The sequence below is a fragment of the Apteryx mantelli genome, chromosome 17, assembly GCF_036417845.1.
Source record: "Apteryx mantelli isolate bAptMan1 chromosome 17, bAptMan1.hap1, whole genome shotgun sequence".
Classification (NCBI taxonomy): domain Eukaryota; kingdom Metazoa; phylum Chordata; class Aves; order Apterygiformes; family Apterygidae; genus Apteryx; species Apteryx mantelli.
This window is the reverse complement of record NC_089994.1, coordinates 9,850,806-9,869,997: the sequence shown is the minus strand read 5'-3', so window position 1 is coordinate 9,869,997 and position 19,192 is coordinate 9,850,806. Positions and strand designations below refer to the sequence as shown.

At 44.3% G+C, this 19,192-nt stretch overlaps 1 protein-coding gene across 1 annotated transcript; it reads left to right on the top strand.

The window, feature by feature from the left end:
• Window positions 1–11,112: 11,112 nt before the first annotated feature.
• On the top strand, window positions 11,113–12,072 carry CLDN5 (claudin 5). The gene has a single exon (XM_013945513.2). It carries the CDS (start codon window positions 11,204–11,206, stop codon window positions 11,852–11,854), a length of 651 nt encoding a protein of 216 aa, XP_013800967.1. The 5' UTR covers window positions 11,113–11,203; the 3' UTR covers window positions 11,855–12,072.
• Window positions 12,073–19,192: the final 7,120 nt, after the last annotated feature.

The following is a 19,192-nucleotide window of genomic DNA, read 5'->3' as shown; positions in this document are numbered from 1 at the left end:
TTTGCTGACCTCCTGCCCATTTCTGGCCTCACCAGTTGCAACCAGTATCACCTAGTTCCTCCTGATCAGCCCTGGGCGCTGTCAGTTATTTGCAGTCAGCTGGGGCCTGAAATAAGGGGGGGGAGGGCAGGGGGCGGATAGTTGTGCTCCACCACACTTTGGGCCCGAGATGGGGGGTGGGTGGTTGCGCTCCGCCACAAGTTCACAACAGGAAAATGTGGAAGTGGAACAAACGCTACTGAAGGCAGCCTGGCATTACTGGCTACTTCACATTGTGCTCAGATTATCAGCTGAGCACTGGTGTGATCTGAGTAAGAGCAGGATAAAAGCCAATGAAAGCGCCACCAGGTTCCATTTCCTAGGACAAAGTATAACACTGTTATAACACAAAGTACTATTACACACTACCTTCTTGGAGGAATTAAAAGATGTTATTTCAATCATCTTCTTTAGAAATTAAGGTTTTCTTTTAGATTATTCCATGGATATCGATATAGATGTTTCATATTATTACCAAAGGAACAACTTTTCTTTCTTCCACTAAATTTGAACACCGTGATGCACAACTGTTTTTACACACATAAACCGATATTACAAACAACTATTTAGCACCTAAAGAAATTACAAGAAAATATCATGGACAATACCAGAATAGAGATTGGCATCAACACAGATTCTACCAGAAGCTAGTGCTTTCCCATGTTTGCCATTCCCTTCATTTGGCAGGATTTAATGCAATGGGTGAAACATTCTCCAGAAATTTAAAATACCTTATTACTGAGGAATTCAAATAAATTTTGGAAGTGTGACTCATTCATTAGTGAATCAACTGGCTGACCAACGGTCATTCAAAACTTCCAGGGAATTCACAGTCCTCCCAAAAGACTTTTGTGAGTTTCCTGGGTAAAGTAACATTTCTGAGTAAAAATGAACATTTTCTTCTTTGCTCCTCCAATTTTTTATGTTACTGGAAACCAACTTCACTTTTAAGAAAAGAATCAAGACTGACAAAACAGACACATGCCACCGTCCAGTTTCCAGCATGTGACATAAGGAAGGCCACTGCGGGTAGGAGCAAAGATCAATTGCAGCCAGTGCTCTGCCTGCGTAGCGCCCAGTAGCAGATGCTGAGGGGAAGATAAAAGTAACGCTGTGTCTGTATATCCTCTCGGCTTCCGGCAATCTGCGGCTCAGGGACTTCCTGAGCCAGAAGTTTTATCTTGATAGTTTTCTCTTCCATGAATTTTTCTCGTTGCTGTTTGAACCCATCTCAACTTTTGGCATTAATAGCATCCTGTGACAATGAGTTTTACAGCGTAATTACGCACTTTGTGAAAATGTACTTTTGTGACTTTTTAAATCTGTTAAGAGACTTGCTAAGAAACTGCAGTACGCAGGATCGCTGAACAGCAGAACTGGAACTATTTGGTGCCTGTAATTGAGAAATGCCATATTGCAGGAATCTGTTGAGAATGCATGGCCACAAAATACACATTGCATTCTTGTTCCTCTCTCACAGGTATTAGCAGAGGTTCAAAAAGGAGAAATTCTATCATGCAACACTGTTCCTCCTAAAGGGCTTAATAGTCTAGAAGTATTGCTGCAGTGAATGGCAGTCTGACTGTGAATCGCCCATTCCCATAACTATTATTTCTGAATTAATTTTGTTTTTATTCTTCTTTTGGAAGCTCTAATTGCTTTTATAAAAGTTCCTGATACGGCTAAGTTTGTATTATCAAAAGCACAATTAGATTCCTTCCTTGAATTCAAATCTTAACTTTGTGTGGAGTCACGTCTCAGCAAGTTAGAAATATCTCATGCATTCAGCAAAAGATATTTTGTATCTTTTGTTCTGCTCATTAACAGAGAAAATGGTATGGTACTGACTATCATAAAATAAATACCACCAAATAACTGAAGACTAAATTGAGTTTTGAGAGAAAAAACAACCTCACGTTGCTTGGCATCATTTCTATTAAATTAAAACAAAACAGAAGATAGATTGCTTAGACAAAATAAAACTTTTTTTCAGTTATGAGATCCTATTTAACTTGATTTTATTTGGATTCTGTCTGTTCTTCACATAGTCAAATATCTGGGATTTAAGCCTAAAATTATGTATGATTCCTGTAATGACTGAGGTATCAACATCTGTGTTGTATTATAAGAGCAATACATGGAGATACTGGCCACAGCTATAAGACCCTGAGCATCTTCAACTCTCCCAAGCTCATCAGGAGACAAAATTACTCGAGTCCTGATTTAACAATTTATTCCTAAGCATATACATAAATCCTTTTCATTTCCCTGAGATTTAAGTTTGTGTTTAAGATTCAGAATATTTGTGTATTTTTTGCTAAATTAGAGGATCAAATCTCTTACGAATAAATACATAACAGCAGCACACTGTGGGTAACATCCTCTTCTAAAGGATTAGCAGAGAAAAAGTACTTCGAACAAAAGTACAATTCATGCCAGATACAATAGTTTACATATTCCCTGGGTTCATTTTTAGTATTTGAGTGTGGCAATAGACATAAATTTAACAGAGAACTTCCCATTCTCTGTTAGTGTTTGATAAACCGGTTATTGGATCAAAACACTTTTCTGAGCAGTGATTTCTCTATGGGATCATTAATGGGGGTAGCCGTTCAAAAATCTCAACATTTCTGTTTAGCTGTGTTTTTGCAGACTGCTGCATGGTGAATTGGAAATCTCAGGTCCACTGGAAGCTGGTCTCACTCCTGAGCCCTTTAAATGTGTGAAGCTCAGAGCTGGAGTGCTGGTAGTATAAGAACATTAAACCAGTACTTGTGGATGTGCCAGGATTTATTGACGCAAGCTACTTTAAAGGTTATTTAGTAATCCAGAAGAAAATCTGTGGGGAATAAATATTTTCCTTTGCTGCAAAAAAGAGAAACTCATTTTTAGTGATGCACTACAGGAAATGAGGACTGTGTTTGAATTATAGCAGTCTCCAAGGAATAGAATTGTTACTTTTGTATTTACAAGCACATGCAAGCCTACCTTTTCAAGATGCTAATTACGGCAATGAAGAAGCAATATTTTACCTACAAAATTTCTCAGGAATAAGACACATTTTGTATCCTTTCACCATCAAAAGCCATTCTTTGAAGTGCTTCATAAACATTTCAAGAAATGGCTTTCTTTTTTTGTTGATGGTTTCATTTTTTTTAACTACTTTTCTGAATTGCAGAGATATTTCCAGCACATAGTTGCTAAGAAGGAAACCATGAGTTACTCAGGTAAAATTTCTAAGTAAAAATGAACATTTTCTTCTTTGCTCTTCCAATTTTTTTATATTACTGGAAACAAACTTCACTTTTAAGAAAAGAACCAGGACCAACAAAACAGACACATGCCATTCCCAGTGACAGGGCTTGTCTCAGATGTATTTCATTAAGAATAGGGACAACATTGCTGCGAATTAATCAGCCATAATCAGAGGAGGTGTTTGAAGCCTCTCCTGGGTTTTTAGGAACTAGAATTTCCTGGGACACTTGAGAAATGTGAAATAGAGGCACAGCTCGTTTTATTGCGCTTTGCAGATACTGCGTGTTTACTAATTGAAGGTTTGTAGCAACCCTGTGTTGAGCAAGTCTATCGGCGCCGTTTTTCCAAAAGCATGTGCTCACTTCGTGTCTCTGTCACATTTTGGTAATTCTCGCAAGATTTCAAACTTTCCCATTATTATTATATCTGTTATGGTGATCTGTGATCAGTGATCTTGAATGTTACTATTGTAATTGTTTTGGGGTACCACGAACCGTGTCCATATAAGATGGTGAACTTAATCGATAAATGTTGAGTGTGCTCTGACTGCTCCACTGACCGGCTGTTCCCCCATTTCTCTCCCTCTCCTCGGGCCTCCCTATTCCCTGAGGCACAACAATATTGAAATTAGGGCAATTAATAACCCTACAATGGCCTCTAAGTGTTCGAGTGAAAGGAAGAGTCACACGTCTCACTTTAGATCAAAAGCTAGAAATGATGAAGCTCAGTGAGGAAGACATGTCCAAAGCCAAGGGAGGCCAAAAGCGAGGCCTCTTGCGCCAAACAGTTCGCCAAGTTGTGAATGCAAAGGAAAAGTTCTTGAAGGAAATTCAAAGTGCTACTCCAGAGAACACACAAATGATAAGAAAGCGAAACAGCCTTATTGCTGATATGGAGAAAGTTTCAGTGGTCTGGATAGAAGATCAAACCAACCACAACATTCCCTTAAGCCAAAGCCTAACCCAGAGCAAGGCCCTAACTCTCTTCAACTCTGTGAAGGCTGAGAGAGGTGAGGAAGCTGCAGAAGAAAAGTTTGATGCTAGCAGAGGTTGGTTGATGAGGCTTAAGGAAAGAAGCTGTCTCCATAACATAAAAGTGCAAGGCGAAGCAGCAAGTGCTGATGTAGAAGCTGCAGCAAGTTATCCAGAAGATCTAGCTAAGATAATTGAGGAAGGTGGCTACACTAAACAACAGATTTTCAGTGTAGACACAACAGCCTTGTATTGGAAGAAGATGCCATCTAGGACTTTCATAGCTAGAGAGGAGAAGTCGATGCCTGGCTTCAAAGCTTCAAAGGACAGGCTGACTCTCTTATTAAGGGCTAATGCAGCTGGTGACTAAGTTGAAGCCAATACTCATTTACCATTCCGAAAATCCTAGGGCCCTTAAGAATTATGCTAAATCTACTCTGCCTGTGCTCTAAAAATGGAACAACAAAGCCTGGATGACAGCACATCTGTTTACAACATGGTTTATTGAATATTTTAAGCCCACTATTGAGACCTACTGCTCAGAAAAAAAGATTCCTTTCAAAATGACAATTTTTGACATTGACAATGCACCTGGTCACCCAAGAGCTCTGATGGAGATGTACAACTAGATTAACGTTATTTTCATGTCTGCTAACATAACATCCATTCTGCAGCCCATGGATCAAGGAGTAATTTTGACTTTCAAGTCTTATTATTTAAGAAATACATTTTGTAAAGCTATAGCTGCCGTAGATAGTGATTCCTCTGATGGATCTGGACAAAGTAAATTGAAAACCTTCTGGAAAGGATTCACCATTCTAGATGCCATTAAGAACATTCATGATTCATGGGAGGAGGTCAAAATCTCAACATTAACAGGAGTTTGGAAGAAGTTGATTCCAGCCCTCATGGATGACTTGGAGGGGTTCAAGACTTCAGTGGAGGAAGTAACAGCAGATGTAGTGGAAACAGCAAGATAACTAGAATTAGAAATGGAGCCTGAAGATGTGACTGAATTGCTGCAATCTCAAGATAAAACTTTAACAGATGAGGAGTTGCTTCTTATGGATGAGCAAAGAAAGTGGTTTCTTGAGATGGAATCTACTCCTGGTAAAGATGCTGTGAACATTGTTGAAATGACAACAGAGGATTTAGAATATTACATAAACTTAGTTGATAAAGCAGCGGCAGGGTTTGAGAGGATTGACTCCAGTTTCGAAAGAAGTTCTATTGTGGGTAAAATGCTATCAAACAGCATCGCATGCTACAGAGAAATCCTTTGCGAAAGGAAGAGTCAATCGATGCAGCAAAATTCACTGCTGCTTTATTTTAAGAAATTGCCACACCACCCCAACCTTCAGCAAACACCACCCCGATCAGTCAGCAGCCATCAACATCAAGGCAAGACCCTCCATCAGCAAAAAGATTACAACTCGCTGAAGGTTCAGATGATGGTTAGCATATTTTAGCAATAAAGTATTTTTTAATTAAAGTATGTACATTGTTTTTTTACACATATTGCTATTGCACACTTAATAGACTACAGTATAGTGTAAACATAACTTTGATACGCACTGGGAAACCAAAAAATTTGTGTGACTCGCTTTATTGCGATATTTGCTTTACTGTGGTAGTCTGGAACCGAACCAGCAATATCTCTGAGGTATGCCTGTAGTTCCCATCACTAGCCCTGAAAAGTTTTTAGTTAACTTCATGGTCATGTCTTTACCAATTACTTTCAACATCTGCAATGTATATTTAAAACAATACCATTTGTCCTTGCTGACGCTATTCTTTACAAAATGACGTCTGATGTGATTTCCCACAAATTTCATAGGAAAGAGATCTACCAGAATCCTGGTATACCACAATCTGTGGAAGGAGGCTAACTTTGGAAGGGGACAAAATTAAGCTCTAGTTCTCCTGATAGGAAACATGACATAGAATGGACTCCTGGGCATGAAACAATGTATATTTCCTCTAACTTTTTTCCCTGCCTTTAATACCTTTGCAAAAGCTGTCCAAAGCATTAATGAGAAATATTTGAACAGACATGGCCTAGGCAGAAATTCAGTGTAGTTTCCTGGTGAATGGGATGATTAGGCTTTTTAGATACTGATTTACAGAAATGAGATTTTAAGCTCTGGGAAAGGGCTCATCATTCACCTCATTAACTTCTCTCTAACATTGTTAACACAGGGTTATGGTTGTCCAGTAACACCACAATGTCCTGTAGAAAGTCAAATGCAGAAAACAAGGTGCTGAAGAGTTAAGTGCAGAGCAGCTCCCCAGCACAGCCCAGCAGGTCCTGACAGTGATCGCTGGGAATGTTTCTGCTGGGGACGTACTTTAGTAAGATGTGGAGGCATGAAGATCAGGTCAGACCAAGGGGAAGTTTCAAAGACTGATCCCAGAGATTTGTGTGTAGGTGAATTTGGGCAGGAAGGCATGGAGCTCAGTTCTAATAATAGTTTGGGCAGGAAAGAGCTCCTAACACTGTCTCAATATTCCCGCGATGTGATGTGCAGCTAGCGTTCCTCACTACCCATGACTCCTCAGAAGTGCCAGTGGGCATTTCACAAGAAAAAAACGAGGCAGAGGATGCACAAAAAGTGCAAGGATTGATACAGGATTAGGGCGACTTTGTTTAGAAAAAGATCCACAGCAGGAAATAGAGGAAGCCTAGGAGTGGATTTGTAACCCATTTCACTATTTTTGCAACTATATAAACCTGATTTCTTCTTTTCTTCCACAGAACTCTAGTCACATCACCCCTGAGAAGGCAATGCAACGTGGGTGTCCATTTCCCAATCTTGAAGCATGGCAGTGACAGTTCTACTAAAAATAGGTGTTGGGTGCTACATCATTAGCACCAGTCATAGATCATTACTTGTCCCTCTTGCAAAAACCTTGTGCTGTATTTCAGTCATTGCTTCTCTTTCTTCAGGAAAAGAACTGATAGAGGAAGCATCAATTTGATGCAAACCACTTCTGCTTGTTTCTGGAAGAAATGATCTTGAGATAAATCCTATGGTGAAATAGTTTGATGCTTTAATTTTGTAATGACCTGCTCATTTGACCAGGACTCATTCTTACGTATCAATCTCCTGATGTGTCACACTGGTCTGGAGACCCATAGGCACTGCTGACATGCAGGGACTTCATGGAGGCCCACCTTCCTATGAAAGGTATTATGTGAATAATAAGTTCCAACTGAATCTCTCCTCTTGGGTAAAACAGTTGCATTTTAAAGGCTAATTCAGAAAGGGAGAAATCCTGAGAAAACTCAAGCTCCCTAAACAAAGAACAGCTTTTTTCTAACATATCTGTATTTCTAAATCTCCTTGCCTTGATTTCAGCACTAATTAGAAGACAAAATATGCCATAAATCCATCTGTAATAGAATCAGAACAGTTGATTCTCCACCTTTTCTTAAGTCTGATCCAAAAGCTAGGGCAAGCTCCCCTTGAGATCACTGGGCTTTGAATCTATTTTTCAATCTCTAGTCCTTCTTATTCATACAAACAATACTGGGTTTGTGCATAGGCTTGACACCGAATGCTATTTTCCTCTCTGTCTTGCAGATGCTTACAATTTTAGGGCTGAGAAGGAGCAGAGGCAAGTAGGCATGGAAGACTCTACAAGTTATAAACCAGGAGTGCTCTGCAGACTGCAGGTCAGCTTCCACAAGGCAATTTATCTAAACGTTGCTAGTGGGATGCTTTGGGGCTGAGTTAAGCCCTAGTGAGACTGGAGAGCTGGCCACAGCAGCTCTTCTGTCCCACAAATACAGGACACGTACCCCAGGGTAAGCAATGCTGGTAAGAGGCTGCATCCCCCTTAGCAGCCCTCCCGGTGACTCTGTGCCTGGTATTTGTCCTGATTATGTCAGGAAAAGAGGGAAAACACAATCACTTCTAATCCCAAAGCCCCTCTTGCTATAGTATGGCTTCTGTGCAATTGTTCTCAGTTTGAATACCACTTCCGCCCTTTTTCACAGCCTGCAAAGCCCCCTATGCATCCCCCCTAGAATGATTTAATAAATACATCGTTGGAACAGTAACAGATGTAATGACATTAACGGTCATTTGTTAATGAGTTACTTTGCCACAACAACATCATGTGTTTGACTTGAGAGGAATCCAGCAGGGACTTGATCTATAAGTAGTGATTTCTTCACTTAACATCCCAAGTAAAACACCACATTTGTGTTTACTTTAAGAAATTAGAACCTGTTCATTTCTGAGAGTTTAAATTAATTCCTGGTGTCGTGACATTAACACCATCAGAAGCCACAGCGTGCTGAAGCTGATGGGGTCCTCAGGGCCTCCAGCAACCGTGTCAGTCAAGTCACCTCAACATGTAACTAGACGAGAGAGCACCTCGCGCTGATCAACTCATTAAGGGTAACTTGTGCAGTATCACTCACTTTCCGGATCAGGGAATAGGGTAATTAAAAATGGAGGCGGTTGCCAGTGGCCAGCATAAAAGCTAATAACTGGGATAAGGAAAAGAAAGAAACACGAGAAACTGAAATACCAAGAATGGAAAAGCATAGAAAGGAATTTTTTCCCTATGTTTTTAAGTAGAAAGGTTGATTTACTCTGTGATTATTAAAAATGTGTTTCCCCAACGTAATAATTGTGTGCGATTAGGTGATTTGTAGGAACGAGTTGCTCAGTAACAAGTAGAAAGGGAAGGTGGGGTGAGGGCTGCAGAGGTAAAGCAAGCCGTGCACTGGGTTCCCCTCTCAGCGCGAAGCCCCGGGCGCCGCGCGGGTCCCACGTGTGCCTCCCGGCTGGCGGCAGGAGAGCACACAGCTCCTGTATCGGAGGAAATTCGGAGTTCCGCACTCTTGGGCAAGTGGCGAGGGTGGGGCTTTCCTGTGCTTACAGGCGAAGATAGCTGGCGTTTCTTCCCCTTTTCTTTTATCATTCTTCAGTGGTGTTTTCTATAATATCATTATTATCATCATAAATACAGTTGTTATTCAGCTTCAGCCCGTGTTCTGGGTTTCTTCCTGTTCACCTCTGAGATATCTCTCTCCGTTCCTTCTCCGGGTTCCTGTGCACACTCTCCTCTCCCTAATACCAGGGACTTTTCTGACTTATTGTAAGCAGCCCCAGTTTGACAGACTGCATAGCCCCCAGTCACACATTCCTTCTGGACTTGCACGTTGGAATTTACAGTTATAAATAATTTAAGTAAACTGTATGTATTTCATATATGGCTGGAAGAGGAGATAACTCCTCTTAACTCCATTTACCAGGCAGCCTCTGTTAGGGAGACATTTTCCATGCTAGAAATGTTTACAGCTGCTCAGGCAGAGACAGTCAATGTGTGGCTGCAGTTGTTGAGTGTTAGCATGTCCATATCGTGTGGGTCCCTGAGCTGCCCGTTGTCCTTTGTTTCCTTGTTTTGGGTGTCTTACGGCTACAGTTTGTCTTCCTGTTGGAATAACAAGAAGCGAAAGGGCACATCCGCTGTGCCCTGACCTTGTTGCCATCCTCCCGTGATCAGCGCTCAGGCCCCTCTGTGCCTTGCTCAGATGCAAGCAGGGTGTTGCTCCGCGTTAACCCATCAGTCATGTCCTCAGCTGTCGATGCATGTGATTCCTTTAACCCTTGCTTTATCATTTCTGCTGCTGCCTTCACACACGGACATGTTCTTTCATATTTCGTTCATACCAGTCTGAATATTCCCATAACACATCTATGCATGCCATGGTGCAAGCTGTAAATTACTGCACGAGAGAGAAAAATGCTTACATAGGGGAAGGAATGTGGTATTTTCATCTCTGTGATCTCCTCTGCACTAGAAAGATACTAACTGAAACCAAAGCCAGCCAAGCCAGTTCAAATGTCAGTGTGAATGCGCCCTTTAGTGTTGCCTATCACATTTTAACTTATTTAAAAGAAACAAAACAAAACAAAAAAACAGTTTAAATCTAAATAAGCCTTTCTCACAGTGCCCAGTGGAAAGCCACTGGACCACAGCTCCCTGCGAGTGCTGAGGCAGCTGGTGAGATCTTTTTTCTTTGTACCGTGGCTGTAACAGCAGCATCTGCACTGCAAACACTTGCTGCATCTGCCAGACTGGAGGGCTGTGCAGCTGCTCGGCAGCAGGCTGCTGGTCCACGGGGGCTGAACCCAAGCTTCTTTGCAAGGAAAATCCAAGATACCAGTGGCCCAAGAAGAGACTGTACCAATTACGATGTCTGCATGACCCTACAGATAACGAAACCTCTTGCAAACACACTAATACAGTCACTTAACTTGTTGACAAACCATAAAGATTGTAAATGTACTTCAGCGACTGAAACAGTAACGTGAAGTTTGAAATCTTTATGGCAACAAATTTAAACACAGATGGCTGCTTTGTGCTTCACTCCAGTATCAAATCAGATGGAGTTTCACGACCAGAGTAACCTGATAGATATCATTGTTCCTGGAAGATTTAAAGCATCACTGGGTGCAGTCAGAGGATGCGCGGTCGGACCCACGTACAAAGTTCTTTCGTTTTCGGGCTGGTTCCTAAGGCATTCACTTCTGCTGGCGCCTGCTGCGACAGTGCCCGGGAGACGCGTGCGCTGCTTTGTCGCTGCGTTAGTTACTGGGCGAGGATCGGCCCTGCGCCACGAGCGCGGGCTGCCCCGCAGGCGGGAGGCGCGCGGAGCAGGGCGCCGGCGCTGCAGCCCACCGCGCCGCGGGAGCCCCCGCCGCGGGAAAGGGCCGGGCCGGCCGCGGAGGGCGGGCGGGGGGAGGGAGGGGGCGAGGGAGGGCGGGAGCCCCGCGGCGCCTCATATAGCGCCGCCCGGCGCCGGCGGCTCTCAGAGCCAGCTCGGCAGCTCCGCGGAGGCGAGCGGTGCAAGCCCGGCGCGCCGTCTCCTTTCTGCTCCATCCTTTCTCCGGAGGCTTTGGCAAGGGAGCGGGAGCAGCATGACTTCCGCGGCTCTGGAGATTTTGGGGCTGGGGCTGGGCATCCTGGGCTGGGTGGGGGTGATCTTGGCCTGCGGGCTGCCCATGTGGCAGGTATCAGCCTTCATCGACGTGAACATCGTGGTGGCGCAGACCATCTGGGAAGGGCTGTGGATGATCTGCGTGGTGCAGAGCACGGGGCAGATGCAGTGCAAGGTGCACGACTCCATCCTGGCGCTGCAGCCCGAGGTGCAGACGGGCCGGGCGCTCACCGTCATCGTGGCGCTGCTGGGGCTGGTGGCTCTCATGGTGACCGTCGTGGGCGCGCAGTGCACCAACTGCATCCGGCCCGGCAAGATGAAGTCCCGCATCGTGATCGCCGGCGGGGCCATCTACATCCTCTGCGGGGTCCTGGTCCTCATCCCGCTGTGCTGGTTCGCCAACATCGTCATCAGCGACTTCTACGACCCGACCGTGCCGCCATCCAAGAAGCGGGAGATGGGGGCAGCGCTCTACATCGGCTGGGCGGCCACGGCGCTGCTCCTCTTTGGGGGCTGCCTCATCTGCTGCTGCTCCTGCTCGCAGCGGGACGAGACCTCCTTCCCCGTCAAGTACTCGGCGCCCCGGCGGCCCACCTCCAACGGCGAGTACGACAAGAAGAACTACGTCTGAGCAGGGCTCGCCCCAGCTCCCCCAGCCGAGGCAAGGACAGAGACGGGGGCCCCAGCCCCGGCCCACAGCGCCGGGAGCGTCTCCGGTGAGCTCGGCCGAGCGCGCGCTGCGGCGCTCCCCTGCCTAGAGCCTCCTCCTTCCCGGGGGGGCCCTCGCAGAGCCCTAGGCAGGGGGGCCCTGCTCCCTGCCAGCCCGGGCAGCGCCACGCCGGGCGCCGTGGGGACTCCCCGCCTGCGGTGCTCGCCCTCCCCTGCCGCGCGGCGCAGCTAAGCCGGGGGCCCCTGGGGCGGCCACGGGCACCCAAGGGCCGGGCGAGCCGCAGCGGGATCTGCCGGGACGTCCCGGCCGGCCGCCGCCTGCCCGCCGTGAGCCTCTGCCGTGAAGGGGTGCGCTCGGGAGCGCAGGGTCCCGGCCCCTGGGCTCGCCCCGGCCCGGCTCCCCGGCCCACCCTGGGCCTCGTCCTGGGAGACCTGCGAGTGCTTCGTTGGCCGCTCTCGCTGCTGGTGCCTCTCTTGGCGCTGCCCGGCTGGTGGGACCGCGCCATCGGGCACGCAGGAGAAACTTCCCTTCGTTCTCTCTCCTGAAAACCTGCGTCTGGCTGATTTCTGCCGTGGCTGTCACTGGTTACGTTTTTTTCATTTACTTCTTTTTGGGCAACTAAATTAGGGTTTCTGTCTAAAGCGTGACACTAACCTCGGTCCTTAATCCTGCAGGCAAATGACTATTTGGACAAAGGTATTTGAGTTCCTTCAGGTGTTTCCGTGCCTCGGCGAGGCGCGCTGCTCTGTGTGCCTTTGAGCCTTCCCTGCGTGGTGTCAGAGAGCTGCTGCCGTTTAGTGGAGTACAAACAGAGTATTCTAGGCTGCCCCTTGAGGTTCTCCATCCCTTCTTCTTCATCAGCCTCTGTTCTAGGTTTACTTGAATATGAAATCACTGCGGGTTGCCAGAATTATTGGAGGACTAGATCTGGAGACCTAGGAGATCCTTGTGTGTCCTGGCTCCCACAGGACATGCCTCCGTGTCCCCCCATCCGCACTACAGGAGACTGGAAGCATAAATATTGCCCCGGATATCGATGGCTGGGGTATAGATAGCTTTCGTGGCCTTCTTGCCGAGCCCCTCTGGCTGCCAATTTCGCATTGTGTGTTCAGCTGGATGAGCAGCTGCTTGGCTCCCAACATAATTCTGTTAATGCGGACTTCCCTTCATTTACCAAATCGGGCAAAGAAATTCAATGTGAAAAGACTTTTTCCAAATGTTTTGTCTGAGACTGTATACAGGCTAATCAAGAGATGCAAAGCCGTGGCTCTCAGAGCCCTCTTAGCGCCACCGTATTGCCCTGGTAACACTGTGCAGATTGGAAAGAAGATACTCCGGGCAACATAACTCTCGGTTTCTCAGCTTGACAGCAGCCAAACTTCACCACAGCCTGGAACATTGACATACACCTTTCCTTTTTTGCTCCAGAAACAAACTTTTTTTAAAGGAGAGGTTAAGGGAAAGTGTGATACTGTCTCATGCAAATTATCAAGAGAAAAACAAGGTCTTACTTGTACCTTTAAATCAACACCGGATTCTGCTACGGACCGTGGCAGAATCTGTATCGCCATAAGGAACTTCCTGCCAACAGCTAGTGAGGAAACGTGCTATTTACGGAGCATCAGTGTTCCTCAGAGCGTAACACTACAACCTCGAGGGTCCCTCACCGACGCGCAGCAATACAGGGCATAGCTAACCTGCGTTTTAACCCTTAGGAGTTTCTGATAATGCAGAGATGTAAGGACTAACCCTAACTGTGGTTCTGGGATAGGTTTACACCTACTCTGCTCTTGCTTTGCTTAGCAAACTGAAAAAAACCCAGAGGCATCAATATGCACACAGATCCATATGAAAGATTAAAGCCTTGCCCCAGCAAATGTTGATGTTGAATACTGAGCAGATGATTTACCCCTTTAAAGATAACTGCTTTCATTTTTAAACACATATGTTGCAGGGCCTGAGCCCATCAGACAATACAGATACAGAGCAATATGATTAGAACTAGTTTTTTTTCTATAAAGAGGTGCAGTTCTTGTATTGGCTGCATTTAAGTAAAAGCTATAATATTGTTGTTATGATGTGATATGTAGTTTTGGTACAAGAATGAAATATTCCATATTTCATCATTGCAACTTTTTTTAAACAATGTAATCCTGTAAACTGTAAATGTATTTAAATGCATATATTTTGCAAAAAATCTACCAAAGTTGGCTTGTTATGTGGTTTGGTGCCTTTATTTCTTTCATGGTCATTTTATTTTAAATGATAATGTCCAACTGTCACCTGGTCCACGGCTATAGACACACTACTCCTTCATTCAGCCCTCTCGTGTCAAGGAAAAGAGTAAATAGGAATTAGCCCAAATCCTGCAGACTTCACTCTCTTTTGGCAAATCTCATTAATTCAATGGGAATTTGTCTCAGTTAAAGAATCAAAAAGAATCAAATACTGACGGACACACCTCCATGTAACTTTACTCTAGCACTGTGTTTCATTAGAATAAGTAAAGTTATGAAAAGGTTGCTGGGGTAGAGCCTATGAAAGTGTTGCAGGATTTGGGTCTGACCAGAAGATGAAATATTTCTGAGCAGTGCGTTTCTAGTGTTAAGAATCAAATCAGAGCTGGTGTCTTTGGGGGAGGGAGGGAGGGAAATCCACATTTTAGAAGGGAGATTTATTTAACAAGCCAAACTTTGTGATATATAGCTTTGTATCACAGCAGGGCTGGGTCTGTTATAACCAAAACCTGAAACAATTACACAGGACCTCTTGGAAAAGCCAGCACTAGCTGTGGATGTACTAGTAAACACAGCATCATCCTACCAAAAACATTACTCGCTGCTGATGTAACGCAGTTTCACTGAGGTCACTGGGGCAGTGCCCAACAATACGAGCAGGAAGCGGGGCCCATTTTTAAAAAATATTTTTGTATTTAATCTCATCTTTCAGTACACTTATTCATTGCTGTGCTTTAAAAAATAACCCGAGAGAATGTTGTTTCTGACGCCACTGGCTTCAGGGTAAAAATCTAAGTTGGTTTTTGCTTTGTTTTGTTTTCCAAGAGCAAAGACCTAGTCTTGGATTTTAAGAATTGGAAGTGCTCAGGATCAGGCCTGAACCGCATCCCAGTGAAAAACAGAAATCTGCAGTACTGGTTTACTATTTTTATTTTGTATTTATGATTTCGTGTAAAAATAAAAATAAAAACATCTAAACCCATCCCCACGCAGGGTCACTGGTTTTTGTGAAAGGCACCGGTTGTTCGGGCTCAGGAGGCGGGGGGGGTGACAGTGGCGCCCACAGGACAGTGTCTGACCTAGCCACCTTTGGGTGGGAGGGCTGGGTGGCCTCTCTGGGCGAGTGGGCTTTCCCCCGGCGGAGCAGTCAGCATCGCAGCGCTCCACTGGAGACTCAGACAAAAGAGCAAGGAGCGATGGTTGCTCTTGCGATGTGAGCACATTAGGAAGCAGACTGCAAGTCACCAACTTTTTTGAGAACAACTCTAAGCATGAGGCTCTTAAAGCTTTCAATTCCTACAAGTTCAAGCTAAAAGGAAAAAATCCCACTGCAGCTTGGATCAGCCCCAGCCTGACCTGATACCCCTAATCCTTTCTGCCACCCTGCTTTTTTGAAAAGTGCATTCAGGCTGGAGAAAAAACGTTTTCACAGTTGCATCAGAACAGAACCTGTGAAAAAATGGCTGTTAAAGGAAACAGTAGAGTCTAATTGCTAGTGGAGAAATTTCCCTTAGTTATAAGACTGCCAGGAAGGTCTTTCAATATTTTGCAGATTTTTTCTGCAAAATTTTCTTGGTTTTTTTTGGACAAACTGTTGCTTTAAAAATGAAGAAAAACCATCTTCAAAGACTTCATTTTGCAGCATTCTTGCCAGCTCGGTTGAGATTAACAAAAGCTCCTTGCCACCCTCCCATTGCTATGCACATGCTGAGCTGGAAAAAGGGTGTCTGCTGGCTTGGCCTTTGTCCTGCTAAACGAACCATTTCATAGTTATGAATTTGAAAGTAAGCTGCAGTTCATACCCTGCAAATCTAGTTAGATCCTGTCTGTGCAAAGAAGGGAAACGCACCAGGCAGAGGGAAAGGGAAACTCAATCAGTCACGTTTGCTGCAGGATGTTTAAGGAAATATTTCCTTTTCCTGCACAAAGATATATTTGTTGGGCATCTGCTCTTAGGGACATACTGAAACGTGTTACTTTTGGAGTGAGAAACCAGTGTAACTCCAGATTTTCCTTTATAAATCTATTGCCTGATCAAATATTATGCAATCTGTTGTTTTTCCTTGCCTACCTTTCAAACTGCAAATGCAGGGAAATATTCTCTTAAAGCTACTTTCCTCAAACTGAGACCTATCCATATATCTGTAATGTTAAATGAGCATCCTGCCTGTTAGGAGCCACATGGCACGTCTAAGTGCCATATTCATGCATATATGGCAATATATTCATGCAATATTCAGCATCAGATGATACCCGCAATGCATCCTTCTTTTGTTTTGCATACTAAAAAAGAAAATCAGTAATGAAGTACAACTCCTATGTTTGAAGATTTGCTTTTTTAAGTCTGCTTGGTAGGACACAGCAAATATTTCTGCCAAAGTAAATGAATCAGGAGGCAGTAGGTGAATTCTGTCTTCAGGTCAAGAACTGCATTCATTTTACCTGTAGACCGATTGTGGTAGGACAAATTGTTTCAAAAACAGCGCCTCAAGGGGCCTAACATTTATATTGTAGAAGTACTTGGGCTCTATCATACCTATTTTGATCAGACCTTTGTGTGTGGTTTTTGTGTGCGTGACTCAGCTCCGGCTTGTTCCTTGCTGCTGCTCTGCTGGAGGGGGCTGCCTGTCTGGAAAAAACCCTCTTCTTCCTACCACAACCTTCAGTTATAAGAAAAGGACAATTTCGACCACTACGTCATTGATAAAACCTCCCATGGCAACCGTGAAGGCTTTACAGTTGCTGGGATACACAAGCCTTCCTTCACCTTTTCTTTTTCTTAAACAGAGATTGAAACATTCTGCCATGAATCAATTTAACAGTGTCCTTTGTCTGTGGCATTTCAGGATTTTGTTTACAACGCTGAGCTTCCCCTCCTTCCAAAGCTCACCACGTAGCTCCAAACCAAATTCTGGCAAGGAAAGGTGGCCAGTAGTAGGACTTAGCATGGAAGCACATGTGTCACGTCAAAGGCATCCACCCAGGTCTTCATGTCCATCCTCTCATCACGCTTGATTCCAGCTGCACCTCAGCCATCCTCACATTGCCCTGAAGGATCGCTTGGCCTCACTCAAGCTGGCACCTACTGCCTGCGTTGCTGATCGCCCCAACACACTCGGGACCTAGAAAGCGTGCCAAGCCTGCCCAGAGACACCGCAAAGGAATCGTCACAACTGAATATCCATGTTATGGAGCTGATTACTTCAAAGCGTAGCCACACGCCCACATCCTCTCCCCCCCGTACGCATGCACACACACAGAGATTTCACGTAGTCCCTTACACCTCTGTAAAATAAATGCAGTGTCGTACATCCATATTCTGAGAGATACCTGAACTGGATACGTCTTGTAGTCACTCTCACCGGTTCCAGGTAAATACAAAGCTCAGGATAATGGGGGATCGCACCGCTCAAACTTTACCATTTATAATGTGACCAAAATGGGAAAAAATTGATCAGTAAAAGGCTGGTTTAAAAGTTCTCTAGGAAAATGTGTATGTGATACATATCAAGGAGCTTGGACGTCAAGCAACCTAAATATAAGTAACTGATGCATTTACTGGACCACTGGCTTTAGCTTCTTGTTTTGAGAGCAAGGAGCTCATACAGCCCGCGAAACTGTAAATACAGCATTGATATTTGTAAAGCAAAAGAAGAGTGAGCCTTGCAACCACTATGTAACTGTTCTGATTTCAGTCTACAAGAGGAGAAAAAAAGAACCACACATCACTCAGTGACTAACAGAGTTGTCAACAAGACACAGCAACCTCATGATATTAATATACAAAAGTAAATTAAGAGAAGACCTCCGACACTCAACACAGAACGATACGAAATGGCTTTGACCAACTAGAAAAACAGGCAGAAAATAAAATAAGCTGCATCTTGTGTTCTGAGCCTTCTCAGAGCAGTCTGAAAGGCAAAGGCATCTAAAGCACTGACAGCAGCTGGCAGCCTGTTCATAGCAAGCACATGAAGGTGCTAAAGCCCAACTGAGATGTAATTCACATTAGTCACTTTTTTTTGATAGCAAAGGTGGCGGATCCCTTCCACACCACACCCCAGCTCCAGCCAAGGGACTTCCCTTCTGGTGCCTCCTCCAGGCACACCGGTATGCTGAGAGTTTGCGTGACACAGGAAGGTGCTCTGGAATATGCAAACACAACAGATAAGATGAAGCCAGTTCATATTTATTTACAGTGAAGAAAAAAAGTAAATGTTTAAAATAGCTGATTTTTAAAGGCAAACAAATAATCCTCTCAAAAGTGACCCTGATCAAATGAGCAAGCTGTGAATTTGTTCCAGTCGTAGAACTGCTGTGCATCACTCATTGCAGACCAAGTCCCGCAAGGTGCTAAGTTACATGTGTGTAAATTCTAGGTCTCAGCATCTTATAGCACCAGCTGTGCTGGCTGTAAGATTTTTTTTTAGATGAGCAGAAGATTTTCATGGGCTAAACAAATGCACTGAAGGCTAGAAGATGCTCAAAAATAGATCCTGTAATGACATTTTTAGTCTGGTAGGAAAAATAGTTTATGGCATTAAATGCTATAATTTAGATTTTAGCTGTGTATATTCCTAAATGTTTAACAAACCAGGTTAGCTGACTGAGGTCTGAGTGACATTCATCTAAGTCTTGTTTCAGCTACCATGGCAGTTAATGAAACGGTATGTAGGTACTTGTGGACTCTGTCCCCACTCTCAAACTCACCCTCACCCAAATCCATTCCCCTCTGTTACACCCATACATAACTCATTAACGCTAACAACAATTTATAATCAGAACACTTCCAAGGAAGGTTAAATCTTAAGTGAATTTAGGCTTGGGCACAAAAGAGTTCACTCAGGAAAGAAAAATAAGCCCTCCTTGACAAGAGCATATGTGAAATCTCAGAATGGTACAATTCCTTTTCAATATAGCTTCACGTATGAAGGGAAGGAATGGAGGGGGAAAAAAACAGCAATCACAATTCTTATCAGCTCTAACAAGTGCCTAGCACGGCAAAATTCTTGCTCTATGTATATTTTTAGATTACTCTTCCAGTTCCAATGTTCTGTCCTTA